At 37.7% G+C, this 21,841-nt stretch overlaps 1 protein-coding gene across 1 annotated transcript in view; it reads right to left on the minus strand.

Moving 5' to 3' along the window:
- znf827 (zinc finger protein 827) overlaps positions 1 to 14,922 on the minus strand; it is a 168,292-nt gene extending 153,370 nt beyond the window's left edge. Inside the window, exon 1 of the mRNA XM_022684465.2 lies at positions 14,475 to 14,922. Within this exon, the coding sequence (XP_022540186.2) occupies positions 14,475 to 14,517 (43 nt within the window). The 5' untranslated portion in view covers positions 14,518 to 14,922. The remainder of the gene's footprint in view (positions 1 to 14,474) is intronic.
- Positions 14,923 to 21,841: the final 6,919 nt, after the last annotated feature.

Below are 21,841 nucleotides of genomic sequence, written 5' to 3' on the forward strand. Positions count from 1 at the left end.
CACACACACAGCTTATCTAGACTATGTATTGATAGAATAGGACTTTCCTGAGCAGATAAACTTTAAACTATTGCCTTAATGCCAGGCTTGGTGTAGATAGAGGGGTATAAATCCACCAACAATACACACTTTTTTTAATACCTCTGATTTAAGAAGAAACACTGAATAAGCACATGTCCTGACACTTTTGTCCATACAGTACGTATAACTGTAGTTAGTAGTTTACGTAGACTCCGCATAGCATAGCATAGCAAGGAGTAATGGCGGCGCTCAGAGCTGAAACTAATGTTATATGATGTAAACAGTGGTTTTTTATAAGCTTCTTGTGCACTTTCTAAGTTATTAATGCCTCGGTTTAAACGTCAGGACTCTCCAGATTCTAGCATGGAGGTGTGGAGATACTTTGAGCTGGATAACGGTGGAAAAAGTGATTTATCAGAGCAAATTATGCTCCGTGTCACCCAGTTTGAAGGGTGTTTGGAAAGCTGTTAGAATTGTTTGCATGCATTTAACTTTTTATCATGTTTTACTACACCAAAAGTCAATTTTCCTTTTTATCCTTTAATAATAAAAAGTTAGTTTCACTGTAAAATGGTGTAATAGTATTATTATGCTAGTATATAATTATTGTGGCTCATTGTCTTTAAGAAGCAGGAAAAAAAGCATTTTCTATAGAGGCACTTTCAAATTACAATATTATTGTTTATTGCAATAATTTCTGACAATATATCTTCCTGAAAATCTTGTTATCGTAACAGGCCTATCTAGACTATGTTGAAAAGTACTGCCAATAGAATAGGACTTTCTGGTGCAGATAAACATTAATTTATTGTCTTAATGCCAGGATTGGGCTAGATAGGAGGGTATAAATCCATCCAGAATACACTCTTTCCAATACCCGTACATATGACTCCATTGTATAATGACTGTAAAATCGACTCACTGACTGCCATTTGTTGTGAACAGCTGGACGTTAGCTGAAGTGGAGGAGTTTCACTTTCATTCAGCTGCTCTCGGCCGAGCCTCCGCTAGCAGGAGATTTCTAACCGGCACCAACAGGAAGAGCCGCTGAAACTCGATGTCACAACCCTGAAGCATTATGGAAGCACCCTGAACTGAAAAAAAAGAGCACCAGCAAACCGCAGCTACGAGTTTTGCAAAGTGAGCACTTTCAGGGTTAACGTGCCGGCTACCCTCCTGCCGTCAAGAAAAAACAGATATTCTCAGAAACATCAGCCGGGCTTAGAGCTGCAATTCATGACGAGCAGAGCCACAGAGAGGAGCACTGAAAGCACTCGCCACAAAGCTTATAGCTGACTAATGCTAACAAAGCAGCCAAATTTACCCAACAGACCTCATGCAGCATTACTTCATACAGGACCTAAAAATACTATTACAGTGTTCTCTACAGTACATCATTACATATCAGATAAAACATTTTTATATCGTTGATGTCCAATGAAAAACAAGTATCTCCATTTTGGACGATCTTTAGATTTCTACATAATTTGAACAGACAAACTTTCCCTCACACTGTGTGAAAATCTTTTTACAAATGGACCAATAGAAATTCTCCAAAATTACCTGAAATAACCTATTTTACATTGACTTCAATTGAAAGTTAAGACTGTTTTTTCTCTCTACTGTAAAGTTGCTGTTTTGGAGATACATGTTTTTCATTGGACAGAGACAATATGTACCTTTGCCAAGATTTGTAGGCATATTTTAGCTTAAAACCAATATATTGTTGCCCTGATTCAAAAACCTTGCCAGCAACTTTACACACTTTACAAACTTTCAATGAAAGTCAATGTAAACAATATTTCTCTTGGTCCATTCACCACAACATTTGGACACAATGTAAAAAAAAATATATTATCAAAAAGTCAAAAAGTGGTCAACATTAAGATTAATATTTATTTATTTGCCATATACATCTACACTGCATTCTAAATCTCAGATTCCACATTTCCACAGAACAGAATTTCTGATATTTACATTTTCTCACAATTTTAAAAAAAATCCTGAAATGGCTTTTTGAATTAAAAAAAGGGATATAGTTAGTACAAAAATTAACATACAGCCTGTCGCAACACCGACACACATGGCGGATTACTCATGATTCAGATTTGTGACTTTAAGGCATATCAAGACACAGAAAGTCACAGAATGTACACAGAGATACACCGCCAGGCTTTAAAAAAGCTTAAATGAGCTCAACTAACATTACTATCCTAGTCCTGTACAGCTTGTACCTTTTTATATGGAAAACAAACTGATATTGCGTGTGATAACAGATGCTGAATTAGATAGATAGATAGATAGATAGATAGATAGATAGATAGATAGATAGATAGATAGATAGATAGATAGATAGATAGATAGATAGATAGATACTTTATTTAAATTTAGGCATCCAGCAGTTTTGGGGATATTGTATGCAATAATATTATATTGCCAACATTTTAAAATAAAGTACCTTTTTGCTGTTTGAACTTTATAGATTTATTAGCATTCATAAGCTTGCACAGAAAACATGTATCCACTCCAAAGGACATGTACAGCAGCGATTTTCAACTGGTGGGTCGGGATCCAAAAGTGGGTTGCGGACATGTTCTCACATCAGGGTATTACCTTTTTACTGTGTTGCAGTAGTGTATTTTTGTAATTCTTGTAATTCTGCACTTTGTCATATTTATATAATTATGGCAAAAATACCATGAAATATTGTGATATAGTTATAGGGCCATATCACCCACCTCTACTCTGAATGCAGTTTCTTACGAAAATGCTTCTAAATTCATTTAGCATGAATATATATATATATATATATATTTAAATGTGTCTTTAAAGTTAATTTAAAAAAAAAAAACAATTTGTTTGGTTTGTCTTCTATAAAATTGGGTCATGAACTAATGACCATGAGATAATGTCAACTGATTGTGACCAGTTGAGGACTCCTGATAAATAGAATGGGGATTTTCAACTTTTTTTAACTGTAAATTCTATCAAAACAACAGCAGCAACTCTATAGAAAGCGAGTAGGCAAGTTTACAACATACATATCCATTGGTGCAATTTTATTTACACCCATTTCCTCCACTTTAACTTCACTCAATACACGTCTCTAAAGCTTCTGAACTTTTCTATCAGCCATCCAACAGTTCCATACATTACAATGCAGAGAAGAAAGTTCAGATTTCAGCGGTTCAGACCACAGCAAAGCAGCCACCCAGCCTCTCAGGTGAGAACAATGCCTCTCTATGAAGCTCAGTGAAAGTGACTGAGGTAATGATATTATCACTGGACAGGAGAAATGCTCAGTTTGGGTTATGCAGCTTCCAGTTTAACAGCACAATCTGCCCCGCTCAGGGTTTTCCACACTCCCGAGAAATGTGTTTTGTAGGGGCATATTCTCTTGTTAAAACGACCAGTTTAAACAGCACAATTTGCCCCCATTTAGCCAATTCCCCAGCTCAGGGTTTTTTTCACACTCGTGAGAAATGTGTGTGTTGAGCTCTGCCGCTACCAGCTTTACATGGAAACATGGAAATCTGCGCTGCTCTGTTTTTATCTCTAACTGAGGATATTGTTCAGATTTGTCGGGGTAAATGCAGCTGATACAGCATGCTGTATTAATATAACCAACAAAACATCGTAGGCCCGTTTTAGCACATCTCCGCTGTGCTGAGTGTTTTCCAAAGTCAGGGTAAATGCTAATTTTGCGCTGCGACAATAACAGCACAACCTGCCCCCGTGTTTACTTCCCAAACCCATGGTAATTTTCTTTTGCTACCAATTTTTCCAACACAATTTTTACCCACTTTGTTGATGCCTCAGCTGCACAGGTTGTTCCTGGTAAGGTCATTTTGTTCATTATGTGGGATCACAGTAAAATCTGCTAATAACCAAAGTGCCTGGTAGCATAGTGTTATAAAAGACTGGCCAATCAGTCGGTCACAATAGTAGTCACAAATGTTATCAACCTATTATACAATATGTGAACATTAACTCAATCATTTTTGCTGACCACAGTATTTTACTGATTATAGTTTATTAGCAAGAAAAGCCCAAATACATAAATGAGTTAGTATGTTGTTTTTTTATGTTTTTATTTATTTAAAATACATAAAAAAAACATACATTCCTATTCCAATGTTAAAAAATATTCTTAAATAGCATTAGCTTATTGATAGGGATTTACCCTTGCATAAATTAAATAAACTAATTTTTTTTTTTATTATTGCTTTTTAAACAAAATATGCATTTACAGAACTAGATTGATTAAACTAATGTATTTATTGAAGACTAAACATTGGTAACATCCTACAAATATATAATTTTTTTCACTTATTTGACCAAACAGCAAAAGTTAATTTATTTAGTGCCTATTTAGTGCCATTTTGATTGCTGAAAACTGAATTATCATTGTAAATGAATACTTAAGTCACCCAGTCTATGAAGGAACACATAAGGAATCATGTAGTAGCTTTAAAGTGTTAAACAAACCAAAATACTCTGTGAAGCATTTAGTTGCTCTTATCTGGGGAGTTGTTAACTTGCAGTTTCTAAGGCTGGTAACTCTGATAAACTTATCCTGTACAACAGAGAGAACTCTAGCTCTTCCTTTTCTGGGGCGATCCTGATGAGAACCAGTTTCATCATTATAGCGTTTTTGATGGTATTTGCAGTGACTGCACTTGGAAATAAGTTCTTGAATGTTTCAGATTGACTGATCTTTATTTCTTAAAAGCATTTTTTCTTCACTTAGTTGAGTAGTTCTTTCTTCTCATAATCTGGATTAGAACATTAGTCAAATATTCACTATTCACTGTATACCTGTAACTCTACCTCTTCACTACTTTACAACTGATGCTCTCAAACACTTTATTAAGAGACAAGAAATTCAAGTAATTAACTCTTGATGAATTCAGCACAGCTGTTAACTGAAAGGTAACATTTCAAGAGACTCTACCTCATAAAGCTGACTGAGATAATGATACCAAGATAACAAGAGAAGCTACTTAAAAGTATAAAACATATTCTGGTTTGTTTCACACTTTTTTGTTTATTAAATATAATGTATTTTGGATGACTTTAGTATTAAAAAATATTTTTTGTCTTTTTGTCTATATTTTATATGTATATAAGCCCCCTCTCTTCAGCTTTTACCACTTCACATAAAACACTAATGTTATATTATCCAGTTTATGTCCAGTTCATGCTTTGTTTCCTATGCAAAGTGTTTATTTAATTTACCCACACTTAGCCTTCATTTAAAATGCTAATTCTGCATTACGGTACAACCAGTACTAAAACATATAAGTCAGAAGAAATGCTCTCTTTGTCCATTATGTAAGGGAACATTTTGCTGTAGGAGCACACTGTTTGTAAATGGTGTCAACCAGAAGGTCAATGGTTCAAATCCCAGGACTAAATGGCACACAACCCTCCACTGCCCCAGGTGGTGCTGTCACTCCAGTGACACTGCACTGCTCCCAACTGAAAAGAGTCAGGAGGCCAAACAGCCAGTAGCCCTGTGGTAAAGAAGAAAGGCTGACTGGGAACCCCTGGCTGTGCCCTTGGGTATGCCAGCCAAACCCCCAAATGCCTCAGGTGGCTCTGGTGGTAACTCTGGTGACACTCTGATGTTCTTAGACTGAATTCAGTCAGAAAGTAAAAATGACAAGTTTACATTACATTACATTACATTTCATTTGGCAGACGCTTTTGTCCAAAGCGACTTACAATAATGAAGTACAAAAGTAATAGGAATTTAGATAACCCATTTTTAGATAGGGCTTAAAGGAGGTCGAAGGGAAATAAAGGGATAGAGAAGTGAAGGAGGGGAAGAAGGAAATGGGGTTAGAAGTAGTTAGTGTGTTAGAGGTGTTAAGAGAGTAAGTGCTCTTTGAAGAGCTCTGTCTTCGGGAGTCTCTTAAAGATAGTGAGAGATTCTCCTGATCTGGTAGTGGAAGGTAGTTTGTTCCACCATTGGGGAACTCTGTATGAGAACAGTCTGGATTGCTTTGTGTGAGTGTTTGGCAAAGCGAGGCGACGTTCATTGGAGGAGCGCAGCGGCCGGGAGGTAGCGTAAGCCTTCAGGAGCGAGTGCAGGTAGGAAGGAGCCTGTTCTGTCATCACCTTGTAGGCGATTGTAAGAGTTTTGAATTTGATGCGAGCATCAACTGGTAGCCAGTGGAGCTCAATGAGCAGCGGGGTGACATGTGCCCGTTTTGGTTGGTTGAAGACCAGACGTGCTGCTGCATTCTGGATCATTTGGAGTGGTTTTACTACGCAGGCCGGGAGGCCAGTTAGCAGGGCATTGCAGTAGTCCAGGCGTGAGATGACGACTGCTTGTACCAGGAGTTGGGTGACCTGTTGCGTCAGAAACTGTCTAATTTTCTTGATGTTATAAAGCGCGAAGCGGCAGGACCGAGCAACCATGTGGCCGGTGCATGAAGGAGAGCTGGTCATCAACCATAACACCCAGGTTCCTAGCAACCTTTGTCGGTGAGAGAGAGAGAGAGTCGATGCTTATAGAGAGGTTGTGTTGAAAAGATGGTTTTGCTGGTATAACCAGAAGTTCAGTCTTTGAGAGATTTAATTGAAGGTGATGCTCCTTCATCCATGAGGATATGTCAGAGAGACACTGCGATATCCGTGCAGAGCTTGAGTTATCTTCAGGTGAGAATGACAGGTATAGCTGGGTGTCATCAGCAAAGCAATGGTAGGAAAAGCCATGTGAGTGGATAACCTGACCAAGAGAGGCAGTGTATATTGAGAAGAGAAGGGGACCCAGTACCGAACCCTGGGGAACCCCAGTGGATAGGGAGTGGGCTGAGGACAGCTGTCCTTGCCACGACACCTTGAACGAGCGCCCAGTGAGGTATGATCTAAACCATGACAGCACATTGTCTGAGATCCCCATGTTTGAAAGTATAGTAAGGAGGAAGTCGTGGTTGACCGTGTCGAAGGCAGCCGAGAGGTCCAGCAGAATGAGCACTGAGGACTGGCCTGCAGCTCTAGCAGTTTTCAACGCTTCAGTCACAGACAACAGAGCCGTCTCGGTAGAGTGTCCTTTTTTGAATTCAGATTGGTTCTGGTCCAGGAGGTCATTCTGGGGGAGGAAGCCAGAGACCTGTTTTAAAACTGCTCTCTCAAGTGTTTTAGAGAGAAAGGGTAGTAGTGAGACCGGTCTGTAGTTATCAACCTTGGCGGGGTTGAGAGAAGGCTTTTTAAGCAGTGGTGTCACATGTGCTTGTTTGAAAGCAGTTGGGAAAACACCAGAAGTTAAAGAGGCATTGATGGTGTGAGTGATAGCCGGAATGATTGCAGGTGCGATGGTTTGTAGTAAGTTTGAGGGAATTGGGTCAAGCGGACACGTAGTAGGACGGCTACGTGTTAGGAGAGCCAGTGTCTCGTTCTCAGTGAGAGGAGTGAACGAGGAGAAAGCAACGCCTTCGGTGGAGGGACACCGGGCAGTAGAGGATGCAGTAGGACTGCTACATGTTACATCAGTAAACTGGTTGCTGATAGCTGCCACTTTTCCAGTAAAGAATGATGCAAGTGTTTCAGCAGTAAGGCATGTAGACGGAGGAGGAGGAGGAGGGTTCAGTAGTGATTTAAAAGTAGCAAATAGTTTCCGGGAGTCTGTGAGGGAGCTGAATTTATTGTGATAAAATTCAGCCTTAGCAGTCGTGATGCTGGCTGAGAAGGAAGCCAGGAGCAGTTGGTAGTTTTTTAGGTCTGCTTGTTTTTGGTTTTTATGCCATTTTCTTTCGGCAGCTCGGAGTTTGGAACGTAGTTCCCTCAGTGAGTTATTTTTTAGCCATGGCTGCGGTTTGCTAGAGCTAATGGCTCGAGATGTAAGAGGACATGTAAGAGGACAGAGGTTGTCCAGAGGTTGTCCAAACAGGAGCTTAGTGTGGAGCAGAGTGTATCGGTGGCATCATTTACATTGAGTGACAAGTGGCCCATATGTTGGAAAAAATAACAAATTAAGAGTTTAACTTATAATATGTGCAGTAATCTAACACTTACTACCTGTATTGTCCATTATGTAGGGGAAACTTTTGCTGTAGTGGCAAGCCATGATATAAGGAACTGACAACTGTACTATTACAGTACATCTTTTGTAAAAACGTAGTCAGAGTAATGGTCACTATTGTCCACAATTGTCCATTATGTAAAGGCAAACAGTAACTCAACCATACAAGACAAATCCCAGGTTTAAATGCTTACACAGCTAGGAAATAAATCAAATCCCTTACAGCAAAATAACTGATTTCTAATATAAATTTTATATATTTACAGTGCCAGTCAAAAAAAATTAACACACCTCTTCTCATTCAATGTTTTTCTTACTTTTTATGTTTTTTGTTTCACATTGTACATTTACTCTAAAGACATTAAAGCTATACAGGAACATGTGCAGAATTATTCTGTAAAAACAAAGTGTTAAACAAAGCAGAACATGTTTGAAAAATTATACCTTTTAATTATAATTTTTCAATGTAAACCCGTGCCATACCGAGTGACACTGTGCTGCTCTCAGACTGGATGCAGTCATTAAGCCAAATGAGCAAAAGTGGACTCTATGTTGAAAAAAAAGAGCATTTAAGCTATATTTACACTACAATTCTAAAGATTTCTCAGCACTATGACTAATTTCTAATATATCATGGAAAAAATACAATACAATACAATACAAAACCTGAAAGTCTGGACCAGAATCCACACTAAGGATCATGTCTTTATTATACTGTATATAATGAACATTTGATCCGTTTAGTTTCGGTTTCACACTGCAGTTTAATTACAGACTAAAGAACTTTACTACATCCTGTCGCCTTCATCAGCTATGTGGGTGGAGTCTCAGTATACTTAATATTAATAATTGGTTTATAGAATGTTAGTTATGTTAAAGTTCAGATTTGAGTTGCTTTGCTTTTCCAGGTGTTGTGCTGAATTCTAGCTTTCTGTCAGAATCTGACTTCCCTTCTCCCCACAGCAGAATGAATGTTAAGAGTTCTCCTCAGGTTATTTTTTCTTTCTGTTTATAAATATGGATTAATCTACTCTTACAGTAAATAAATTAATTCCCAGTCTAAGTGTTTGTGCTCATACTGCTGAGTGACATTGCTGCCCTTCGCCAGAAGGAGACAGATTTCAGCACAACACCAGTTCTTTATCTCTCTTTTACTTTTTTTATTTCTTTTTTTTTTCCCCTATTTTCTTTCCAATTCACACGGCCAATTACCGAACTAACTAGTAATGCCCCATCACAAGGAGGGTGAAGACTAGCACATGCCTCCATCTACACATGCGAAGTCAGACTCCGCCTCTTTTCATACTGCTGATGATGCAGCATTGCCAAGTAGCATCACAGCGCACTCGGCGGAAAGCAAAGCTCAGTTCTGATACATCAGCTCACAGATGCAGCCTTGTGCTAATCAGCATCAACCTTTGGAGTGATGAGGGGAAAGAGCGCCATCTCCAGGGCTCCAATAGCCGATAGCAAGCTACATGAACAGGATTTGAACCGGCAATCTCCTGATCATAGTGGCAGTGCTTAGCCCGCTGGACCACTCAGAGCCCTTATTTCTCTGGTTTAAAATTTAAAGGCTGACTCAAACTTCCTGCAATTGATCTGAAAATCTGAACAATCTAGATGCTTTTACACTGCAGATGAACCAGACCATGGATCAGTGGATTCAAACTAAGAACTGTTCACTTTGTCTATTACTTAGTGGCAAGACTAGTGGTAAGTGGAATCAACCAGAAAGCTGCAGGTTCAAATCTCAGCACCAAATAAGTGACCTTTGGCGAAGGTACCCAAGCCTTCAATGCTCTAGGAGCCACTGCTCTCAGACTGGCCATTGACAAAGAGTGAAATTACTCATTTGGAAGATAATAAAGACAAAATTAGTATAAATAAAGTAAAGTATAAGTAAAGTTGTAACACTTGTTCTCACTTCATAACAAAGCACAACCACAATCATGGGTTCAATCTATGAGCAAGATACCCAAACATCCACTACTCTAGGAGCCAATGAACTGCTGCTCTCAAAATACACAAAATAGCTCTTAAATTTCTAATATAATGTGGATGTTTTACAAAATTAAAGAAAAGACTTACATACAGTATACTGTATATGCTCCAACTTTTCTCCTCAGCCTTTCCCGCTTAACACAAAAGAGTCCATGGTTTGTGTGACCCTTTAAAAGCTGTGTAAAATGAATTCAGTTCTTTACTTTCACTCACAAAACCCCTATGTGATAAATACTGAACATTCTAAGTTCATCACTGCAGAGGACAGTGTGTTTTAAAGCTTTTAAAAATTTCTGCTTCTAAACAGCACATTTCACAACACATTTAACAATTCCAACACTTCAAAAAAGGCTACATATAGATCACCACATATATCACCATTTGACCCTATTTCTAGACCACAATGATGAAATACAAATTATATGATTAACCTTAACCCTAGAACACCAATGTTAAAATTAGTAACACCATCACGTGTTAATAACATTGGGTATACACTTTATGACAAGTTTTGGATCCCTTCTTTATTTTTACAACATACAACATCACACAAAATAAAAAAGGTACCATGGATGACCCTATAAAAAGCAGGCTGCTACACTATGTGGAGTCTATGTGTATATATGTCTATGTTATTTTCAGTTCAGTAATGGCGGCGCTCGGAGCTAAAGCTAGTGTTATATGATCAAAACAGTGTTTTTAATAAGCTTCTTCTGCATTTTTTAAGTTATTAATGCCTCGTTTTAAATGTCAGGGCTCTCCAGATTCTAGCAAGAAGGTGTGGAACTACTTTGAGCTGGATAACTATGAAAAAGGCGATTTATCGGGGCAAATTATGCCCTGTCTCACTCAGTCTGAAGCGTGTTTGGACAAACTGTTAAAACTTCTGGATCTCAGAACACTGTGGGAGAACGAAGGTGTGCTATTCATCAAAGGTAAGAACTTTTTATCATGTTTTACTTCAACAAAAGTCCATTTTACACCGGAGTTCTCCTTTAAGTCATGTGACTGTGTTATCACAATGCGATTAAAAAAGCAATAAGCTGCTCAACTGATTTAACTGATTTAGTTATTTTTAATAAATATTCACAACTAGGTTTGAGCTGTTATTTGTTAATAAAAAAAAAACTAATCACAACCGTATACAGAGTCAGCACAATAAGACCTTGTTGCTGCACAATTTACCAAAAAAAATGCCATGAAAAAATAAATATATTCTCTGAGTTCATTTTTACAGCAGCTTTTAGAATACTACTGTAAAACAGCTGGATTTACAAAAACGGTTATTTTTCTCTATATACACATCTAAATTGAACTGTAATTTATCCATCAAAAAAAATGTGCATCATATTACGACTAGAAGGTGGTGTGGAGAAGTGAAGAATTATGTGTGTATGTGTGTTTGGGTTGGGTTGGGGGGGGGGGTGCAATTTGCCATTTATAAAAAAAAAAAAAAAAAAAAAGGTGCCCCCATTTATCCAGGTCCTGCTCAGTGTTTTCCACAGTCGCTCACCCTCTAGCGGCCAGCATTACTCCCTGCACCTCTGTTTTAATTTCAGCAAGCTGATAAAAAAGCACAATCTGAACATCCTGCTCCACAAACACACACTCACACACACACACACACACACACACACATACATACATACACACACAGGGCAAAACACACTTCAACACACACATACAGATATATACACACGTATACGGTCTCACACAGCGGACAAACAGAAGTGCTGTCTTATTGATTGCTCTGTCTGGCTGCGAGACTTAAAAAAGAGGGGGAGGAGGAGGAAGAGGAGAGGGAGAAAGAGGGAAAGAGGGGAGGAGGGGAGGAGGGGGTGGACATAAAGAAAAACCCTTGAACTTCAGGTGACCGAGCACAGCTCTGACACACAGACAGCCCTGCACCCATGAACCTGAACTGTGGACTACCGAGCCCTGCTGGTGACATCCAGCATAAGTAAAAATAAAATAAAATAAAATAAAATAATAATAAAAATAACTAGTGGCCACAATTTAATACAATGCCAGAACAAGACAACTGATGAGACATGAATAAAGAAATGGCTATGATGTAGTTTGATGCTAAAGGAGATTGAAACAATCCAGATGTGGGATTGAGATCATTTATTCATGGCTATGAATTAATGAGACATCGGAACGAACGAGTGGCCACAATTTAGTAAGGCATGCGAATAAGATAATTTAACAATAGCCACAGTTTGGTTAAAAAAACATGGGAATTAGATACTAAAGTTAAAACCATAATTTAGTATAATAAAGCATGAGAATGAGATACATTTTTTGAGGCTGTGAGCAAGTCATAGATAGGAACAAGATAATTCAGGAAATAAGAACAAGATAAGGAATGAGATAACTAAGTAATGTCCAGAATTTAGTAAGAAATAAAAAAATAAAAAGTATCCATTACTTAGTAAGCCACAAGAACAAGACAGTAAAGTAATGGCCATGGTTTAGTATAAGACATGAAAATAAGAAAAAAAAGTTGTGGCTATGACTTAGTAATATGTAAGTACAAGATAGTTAAGTTATTACCACAATTATTAACAAGATATTGTTCCCACATCTTACTAAATCGTGGCTGTAATTATCTTGTTTCTTCATTTTACTGAACTCTAGCCATGACTTAATCATCTTATTCCCTTGCTTTATTAAATCATATCCATGACTTCACTAGCTCACTTCCACATGTTGCTAAATCGTAGCCACAACTTAATTATCTGGTTCCCATGTCTTGCAAAAAATTGTGGCCGTGACTTAGAGTTATCTCGTTTCCACATCTTGCTAAATCATAGCCACGACTTCACTATCTCAATCCCTATCTTTGCTCAATCCCATCCACAACTTCTCTATCTCACTCTCACTAAACTGTAGTCATGACTTAATTATCTCATTCTCTAGCTTTACTAAATCATTCCCACGACAAAATCCTGGCTGCAATGTATTTATCTCATTCCCATGTCTTTGCTAAATTGTAGCCATGACAATTAGCTCATTCTTTAGCTTCACTTAATCACATCCATGACTTCAGTATCTCATTCTTATATCATAGCTATGACTTATTTATCTTCTTTCAACAGCTTACTAAATCATGACTTTAACTTATTTATCTCATTCCCATGTCTTAACCATAGCCATGACTTAATTATCTCATTCTTTAGCTTCACTAAATCATATCCAGGACTTCAGTATCTCATTCCCATATCTTGCTATAGTCATTATAGCCATGACGTATTTATCATTTATCTCGTTTCAACAGCTTACTAAATCATGGCTTAATTATCTCGTTCCCATGTCTTTGCTAACTTGTAGCCATGACAATTATCTCATTCCCTGGCTTCACTTAATCCTGCATCAAACCTTAATCAATTATCTTATTAGCTATTTATTCACTATTCACTACTTAATTACCAGAGTGACTTACTTCGTAGTACATAGCTGGGTAGACACTACTGGCTACACTGTACATACACCACTCTCGTGCATTGCATACACACGTTACACAGTCACACACACACACACACACACACACACACACAAAGGCAAAAGGTGCACTCGCAACGTAGCTTTAAAAAAAATAAAAAATAAATAAGAGTAAACACTCTATAGTCTGTAGCAACTGCGCTCGAGCGAGACTTCCCTAAAGTGAAACAAAGTTGCTTCTTACGATACACACACGCGCGCGAGTGTGTGTTTGTAAGTGTGTATGTGTGTGAGAGAGTAAATATATATCTATATATATATGAGATAAGAGTCAGAGACAGAGAGAGTGTGTGAGTGTGTATAAGAGTGTGTGTGTGTGCGTGTGAGTGTGAGAGAGAGAGAGTTCAGTCTATCAGTCTCTAGCGTCTCCAGCCGAGCAGCGGGAGGACGTGCTCTAAGAAGCCCAGGCTAGGCTCGCCTGATCCGGCTGACCCCTTCGCCTTTCACCGCGGTCTCCCTCGCCTCTTCACCCCCTTCCTTCCCCTTCCTTCCTTTAGCACGGGCTCGCTCCGGACCGGTGCTCAGTGCTATACGGGCTAGAGGGGCTCGTGCTAGAAGAGCTCTTAAGAGAGGGATGTCTGTCTGTCCTTTTTTATTTTAGCGAGGGGGGCGCGAGAGAGACCTTTTGTAACATGCTGTGGCATGGTAGTAACGTTAGTGCCCTGGCGGCTCACTGTAGCCTCACTCACCGCCAACATGGCTGCCTTACTTAGAATGGGTGAGAGAGGTAGAGAGAGAGTGGGGAGAGATAGATAGAGAGAGAGAGAAAGAGAGAGAGAGAGAGCAAAAGCCTTTGTCTGCTTCACCTCTTTAACCCTAAACTACAAGCAAGACGCACCAAACAAACACGCGCAGGTATAAAGCACAATTACGCGCAATTACGCACGGTTGCGCACGGCCGCGCACGAGCACTTACGCGAAGGCAGACGCTTGGGTTGCTCCTGTTTCCTCCTTGGCATTTTCAGCCCCCCCCTCTTTCTGGCGTCCCTCCTGTTTATCACATTCTCCCCTCCGCGCTCAGGGCCGAGGAGAAAGCGGGTCCCGTCCCATTGAGAGGAGGCGCGGCGCGGAGGCTCGTCGTGCACCTGGCCGCCTTCGCCGTTCTGCCGGAGCGCGAGGAGGAGGAGGAGCAGCAGCAGCAGGAGGAGGAGGAGGAGGAGGAGGCGCTGCTGCTGCTGCTTGTTGTTGCCGTGTCTCCGTGTCTTGACTATGGCTGCTCTCTCTCTCTCTCCCTCTGAGTGTGTGTGTGTGTGTGTGTGTGTGTGTGTCCGTGCAAGTGTGTGTGTGTGTGTGTGTGTGAGAGAGAGAAAGAGAGAGAGAGAGAGAGCGTGTGTGTCTGTGTGTGTGTGTGTCTCCGAGCCCCTAACTAACACTAATGCAGGGATCAAAGGGCAGCAACAGCAGAGCACGCACACACACACTTATACACACACTCACTCAGACACACACACACACACACACACACACACACACACACACACACACACACACACTTACAGTCATGCACACACTCACACACATACACACACAGGCTCTGGCGCTAGAGAGAGGCGCGAGCTAAAGGAACAAGGTGCCCCCAAGCTTTCAGGGTGTATACAGTAACAGTACTTCAGTGGCCGAGCAGAGAAAAAAAGAGAGGTTATTATTATTTTAGTACAGTAAAAGCTCATTTATATATATATATATATATATATATATATATATATATATATATATATATATATATATATATATATATATATATATATATATATATATATATATATATTTAAATGTAAATAAAAAAGATATAAAAAGATTTGAATATATCTGAATGAAAAAAAATTTAATGTTTTTTTATTTTATTTTATATTATTTGTTCAGAAAGTAGAAACACAAGCATGTGTAAATTATGGAAATATGTAAATGTGATTTTTTAAATGTTTAAATAATTTTGATTAAAACAATTGAAAACGCAATTTAATATTACAAATTAAACAAATAGGTAATCAAATACATTTTTGTGTAAATAAAATTTGTAAATGTAATAAAAAAAATACATCTGAGTGATGAGTATTTGTTCAGAAAGTAGAAACATGTGTAAGCAATAACTAATTATGTAAATTAGATTTTTTTAAATATAATTTAGCATGAATAAAAAATGGGTAAATAATTCAATATCACGAATAAAAAATGTAAAATATTTTTTAGTTATTTTATTTTTTAGTGTAAATAAAATTTGTAAATGTATTTTGAAAAAGAATTATAAATGTGACATGTTATGTATTTTACATTTTAATTACATAATTGTATAATTATTTTTTAATAAATTTGCATGTAAAATGAAAAAATACAGAATGTAAAAAATGGGGAAAATATTTATTTTGAAAAAAACATTTTTTTTTTACATTTTATATTACGCATCCAGAGCAGCAGAACACATTTAATTGTAAACTAATTATTTAAATGTGATTTAAAATATTTATTTTACAAATAAAAAATGTAAAGTAGATTTTGGCGCATGATTTTTTTAAATCATTTTAAATTAAAATTAGATATAACAAAATAGATTAGTTAAATCTTTTTATAAATGTATATGAAAAAATAGGATTATTTTTTTTATTTTATAATATTTATTCAGAACAGTAGAAATACATTTAAGTGTAAATTAATTGTGTAATTGAGTAATTTTGTATAAAGAAAAGAAAAAAAAAATCCAATTAAACAATTGTTGTTTTATAAGTCAGGTAAAAGTGAGTGAGTTTTCCATATTGAATACATTTTTTTAACACAATTTTTTTTACTTGAACGCATTTGTAAAAAAATGGCAAATATTGAAATTTTCCCAAATAAAAGGAATATTAAAAATGCAGATCAGCCAAAACTTTAAAACCACCCTCAAATTAACATTTGAATACGTTTTAAAAGTGAGTCAGTTATCAATAATGCATGATATTAAAAATAAAAGATATACATATCAGCTAAACATGATTAGAATAAATTTACATTAAATAAAATAAAAAAAATCTGAATATAAAATGCATAGAGCTTTTTTAAGTGAGTTTTATGTTTGAAATGTATCATTTAGTAATACTTTTTAAAACATTTAATAGATAGATGTATATTATATTAACTTATTAGTAATAATACAATTTAAAATAAAACAATATCATAAACTATACAAAGAAAGGAAAAAATACTGTATTAAGTTGGCCCATTTATCATGAGATTTGGACACAATGTGGACAACAGCTAGAACTGTCTGATGATTAGTTTAATCTAAATTGTGAAAGGCCACATTAGAAAATTACACACAGTAATTTTATACACAGCTCAATCACACAGCAGCAGTTATTACAGTAATTATTACAGTGGTTATAAAACCATGTGAGAGGAACAGTCATGTAATTCAAAGTAAAACGGCAACAACATCACATTCAAATATACAGCTAATGTCAGAGTTTAGCGGTCTCATTCCATCATTTTTTTTATTCAATTTAATATGTCTAGTTGTGATCTCTAGTATGAATGAATTCTATGTGAGTCGTTATTTGCTCCGGTGTTTCTATTTAGCCCTGTTTAAGATCACTGGATTAGAGGTCTCTGATGAAAGACAGGTTTTGGCTCTTTTTCATGAATATTCATACATGCAAACATATCGCCTCTGATTGGCTAACAGCACTGAAGCTGAGAACGTGACTTGCTTTAGTGGTAAATATATCACCGAGTGCTTAGTATAGTTAACCCTTAAACTTTGCTTAATGTCAGACTCTCATATATCATATATCCCCTAGTGTATATTTAAGGTCTCGGTAAAACGCGTAATCAACCGGAGATCCAATTTAAACCTTAGTTACCAAGGTGAGCGAGGCCATAAATTCATGGGCTAAAGTTGACATGGTGCCCATTCTGATCAACTCATTTTAATTAATTAATTAATTTTTGAATATTTTCTTTTCTAATTTAATGCAGATAATGGAGGCTGAATAACATATGCAGCATTTATATACAACTCAGAGAGACCTACAGTATTTCACAAAGAACAAGAAAAAGTGTATTTTAGCAGTAGGAGACCTTTAACAACAAACACAAAGAAGAATTGTCCAAAAAAAAAAATAAATAAAACACAACAGGTGTGTCAGATGTATCTGACGCAGGATGTCTGTTGTTACTCTGTCATCAAATATTGCAAATATTTGTACCCATAACTGCACAGGTATTACAATAATACTGTAGTAATTAACTGTATTTGCTGCAGTATGACTATAATTACACTGTTATTAGAGACTTTAGTGGTACATCCATTAACATGACTAATGATAAAAAATGATGGAAACTGAAAATTGTTATAAATTAGTAATTACACACTTATTACATGTATGTACAATACAATTGCAAAAGGCCAAAGTAATGCATCAGATTTTTGACTTTACAAAGAGTGGGTGTGTTTTGGATACAAATGAATGCTTATTACATTACATAACTGCAGGGTTACTATAGACGTCATGATGCAACCATCAAAATGACTAATGACAAGAATGTATTTATGGCATGTAAAAATTGTTATAACATTGTAATTACAGAGTTTTTACTTGCATTTACAATACAATTGCAACAGCCCAAAGTAGTCGTACAACCATCAACACGACTAATGAAAAAAATGATGGAGACTGAAAATTGTTATAAATTTGTAATTACACACTTATTACATGTATGTACAATACAGTTGCAACAGGCCAAAGTAATCAGCAAGCATCAGATTTTTAACTTTACAAAGAATGTAAGTTATTATAGATGTCGTGGTGCAAAACTGTTATAACATTGTAATTACAGAGTTATTACAAGCATTTACATGCATTACAGTTGCAACAGCCCAAAGTAAGGCATCAGATTTGTCTTTACAAAGACCGTAGATGTTTCAGATCTAAAAAAATAATAGTTATTATTACATAATTACAAAGTTATTACAGATACAAGTCGACTGTAAGGCCATTAAAGGGACGGATGATAAAAATAGATGTAAATAAATAAATAAAACATTTTAAACAATCCTCAGAGCGGCACAAAAGCGTGTATGTGGTGTGGTGTGTGTGTGATGTGTGTGTTTAGCGCTGGGGCCGGTTGGAGCCTGGAGCGGCCGGCTGCTCCCCACACACGGCATGTCTCCAGCAGGCTGGCCGCCGTTGGCTGCTCTCGTTCTTTCACACCTCCGTGGTGTGAGCAGGACGGCGCTGCCACGCTGCCGCCCCCCTCGCACGCTGCCACCCGCACGTGCTGCTCGTTACCCTGGCAATTAGCGCAGGCCCAAATTAGCCCACTTCGCCTCTGCACAGGTGACTGACACACACTCAGTACCTAACTCATTAGAATACGGGCGCCTCTCGGCCTCACATGCACCCAGACGTGAGCACACACACTCACACTCAAACACACACACAGACACACACACACACACACTGGCCCATTGTCCTTCTCCAGCAGGTCCTAAGAGGGGCCGGTCAACTGTAAACTTTTGGATGAAGAGAACAGGAGGAGTGTGTGTGTTTGGAGGCCTACTGTAGATCTGGGAGATGGCGTGTGTATGTGTCTGTGTGTGTGTGTGTGTGTGTGTGTGTGTGTGTAAGTGAGTAGAACTTTACTATATGAATGAAGACAGTTAATGAAATCTGTGAAAAAAAAAACAGTGCCAGTTTAGACTGTACTAGTATAAGGATTTTTATATATGGACTAAAGCAGTGGTCAGCAAAGATGTGGCCCGCAAGCATGAAACATCTGGCCCATAACGTTGCTTGAACTATAATGATGAATGCTTCTCTGGTGAGCTTTTGTTTACATGCCTCCCCTGTGTCCACCCATTCTTGTTTTTCCAAACTCGATATCTCTTTATATGAGCGTTTTTCTTCAGCTGTGTCCCAATTCACTAGCCAGTGCAGTGGTAGTGAATTGGACCACGACCCTGATGACACGGGTACGATCCCGCGTGAGGAGCGGTGTGTTTATTTATTTTTTTCTGTCTCCTTGGGTTTACCTGTTTTGAGATCAACTGTTCAGCAATTGGGTTCAACAACCCTCTGGGCTGGAGAGCTACTAGTCTGCTCTAGCACTCCATCCCATTACATTTAATTTCCCAAAATAAGCCATGTAATGACTTGGACTAAAGTATTGGGACGCCTGCTTATTTACTGTTTTTCTCCAATATCCACAGTATTAAACTCTAAACAAGAGTCTTTTATCTAAACAACTGTCTTTAATCTCCAAGAAAAGGCTTTAAAATGTAAATATTTTGCTTTGAGTTACTTTGTCTTCTACCATCAAATACAGTATATCCCATTGTGATTGGTGTCTAAATGGCACCACCTCACATTATATCAACTGGTGTGACTTCTCCATTACAGGAGAATGTACCTAACTGTGCACTTAATTCTGTTTTCTCACCTGGAGAACACTATTCAGTACCCCATTCATTTTCTCTAATAGACAGGGCACACTTTGGGACACTGTTTAGTAAGTTTGGCATAAAATGTTCTTTTTAATGGCACCCTTTTTTACTAAAAGGGCTAAAAGACACCCATAAGTGGCACTCTTTGAAACATATTATCAAAATTCCTTGATCTAGAGAGAACATCATCATAAATTACTGCCAGAAGGTGCACACTTGATAACTTTTACCTCTTAAGAAGGGCACTATTGAATTCTGAACATTAAGCATACATTCCCTTAATGTTAAATTACCAGTAATATCTTTATTTCAAAGTAATTAAATGAATTTGGGGAAATGTGTGTCTGTATCGTCAGTTTGGTTGTTTTTTTCCTCTGTGTGTGTGTGTTCCTGAGCAAAAGTCTTTTTCCCTAAAATGGATGATTAACTGTTTTTATGAATTTCAGAAGGACTTTTAAGAGGTTTTGGGTGAAAGTGGTTCCTCTGCGGAATTGAGCTGCCAGCCTCTCATTGGCTGATCATGTGACCTTTAGTATTTGGAGTGTTCTCATTGGTTGTTTTGTAATCATGTGTGTTTTAAAAGCTGGAATGCTCTTAACTTTTGTCTTTTAACCCTGCTGAAGGCCTGAGCGCCGAAACGCGTTGGTTATTCTTCTCCAGTCAACAAGTGCTGAGTTTTTACAATTTTTTGAAAAGTAATTAAATGAAACACTTTATTTTTGGGTTATTTAACCATTGCCAGGTGGGCCTGCCCATTGCCAGATTTATCGTTTACTCAGCATTTATAGAACCAGTTCGGATTCCAGCTTTAGCTACACTCTACACCTACGAGTGTAGAGCAAGATCTACAGGCCCAGCTGCATCAACATCTGCAAGTATATATTGTATGCTGCAGCATGTCCTACAGACCCTGTATACCTCAATGCTCAACCATATCTCATCTTATATCAAGGCTAGAGGCTCCAACAGGGTAATAGAGCCTCTAATATATAATCATTAGATTCACTTTAAAGTTTAGTGTATGTACATACATTTACTGTATGCACATAATGGGTGTGTATAGGTGTGTGAGTATATATTTATGTATATTCATGAGTGTGTACAAGTACTGTATGTGCTATAAGGGTCTGTAAGTGTGTGTGTGTGTGTGTGTGTGTGTGTGTGTGCGCTGTGCTTGTTTTTGTTCAACTTTAGATCAGGCTCCATGGGGAGGTCAGGGGCTGTGCTGTGACCCTGCCGATGCCAGGCAGCTGAGGTAATGCCTGCGAGCAGACAATTGGCTGATAGTAGCCTAGCAACCGCAGCATGACCTCACACTTGGTGTCATCCTAAAGGTCATCTCCCAGACATCATTTTACCGTGTGGCTCTGAATCAACAGGACCTTGACAGTGACAAATGTCTGCCAATGGAAGATCTACAGCGCATTTCCCTATCTGTTTCCACTCAATAGTTTTCACACATACACACACACACACACACACATAGACACACACGCACAAGCGTAGTGCGTAGGGTCGTTTTACTAATTACCTCCAGACCTCTCACACCTGTATGTAAAGGTGCACGCTTCATTGAGTTAAATATAAAGCAGATCTGTCAGATTTTTTCAACAGACAAAAGAAATACACTCAGTTTATTACAGTAATTATATCATCAATAGACAGAAATACAATATCTTATGACTTCTTATGTAGGAAAGAAAAATTACTATGGCTAACAGATGAGTGTATTGTTTTACACACTTTCATACACACACAAATAGTGCTTCAGTATATTTATTATAACTTTATTACTGATAGAGATACAATCAAGTTGATTCCCTGTGTTTGGGGTTAGGACTAAATCCAGGGCTAGGTTATAAACC

The sequence above is a fragment of the Astyanax mexicanus genome, chromosome 7 (assembly GCF_023375975.1).
Source record: "Astyanax mexicanus isolate ESR-SI-001 chromosome 7, AstMex3_surface, whole genome shotgun sequence".
NCBI lineage: Eukaryota > Metazoa > Chordata > Actinopteri > Characiformes > Acestrorhamphidae > Astyanax > Astyanax mexicanus.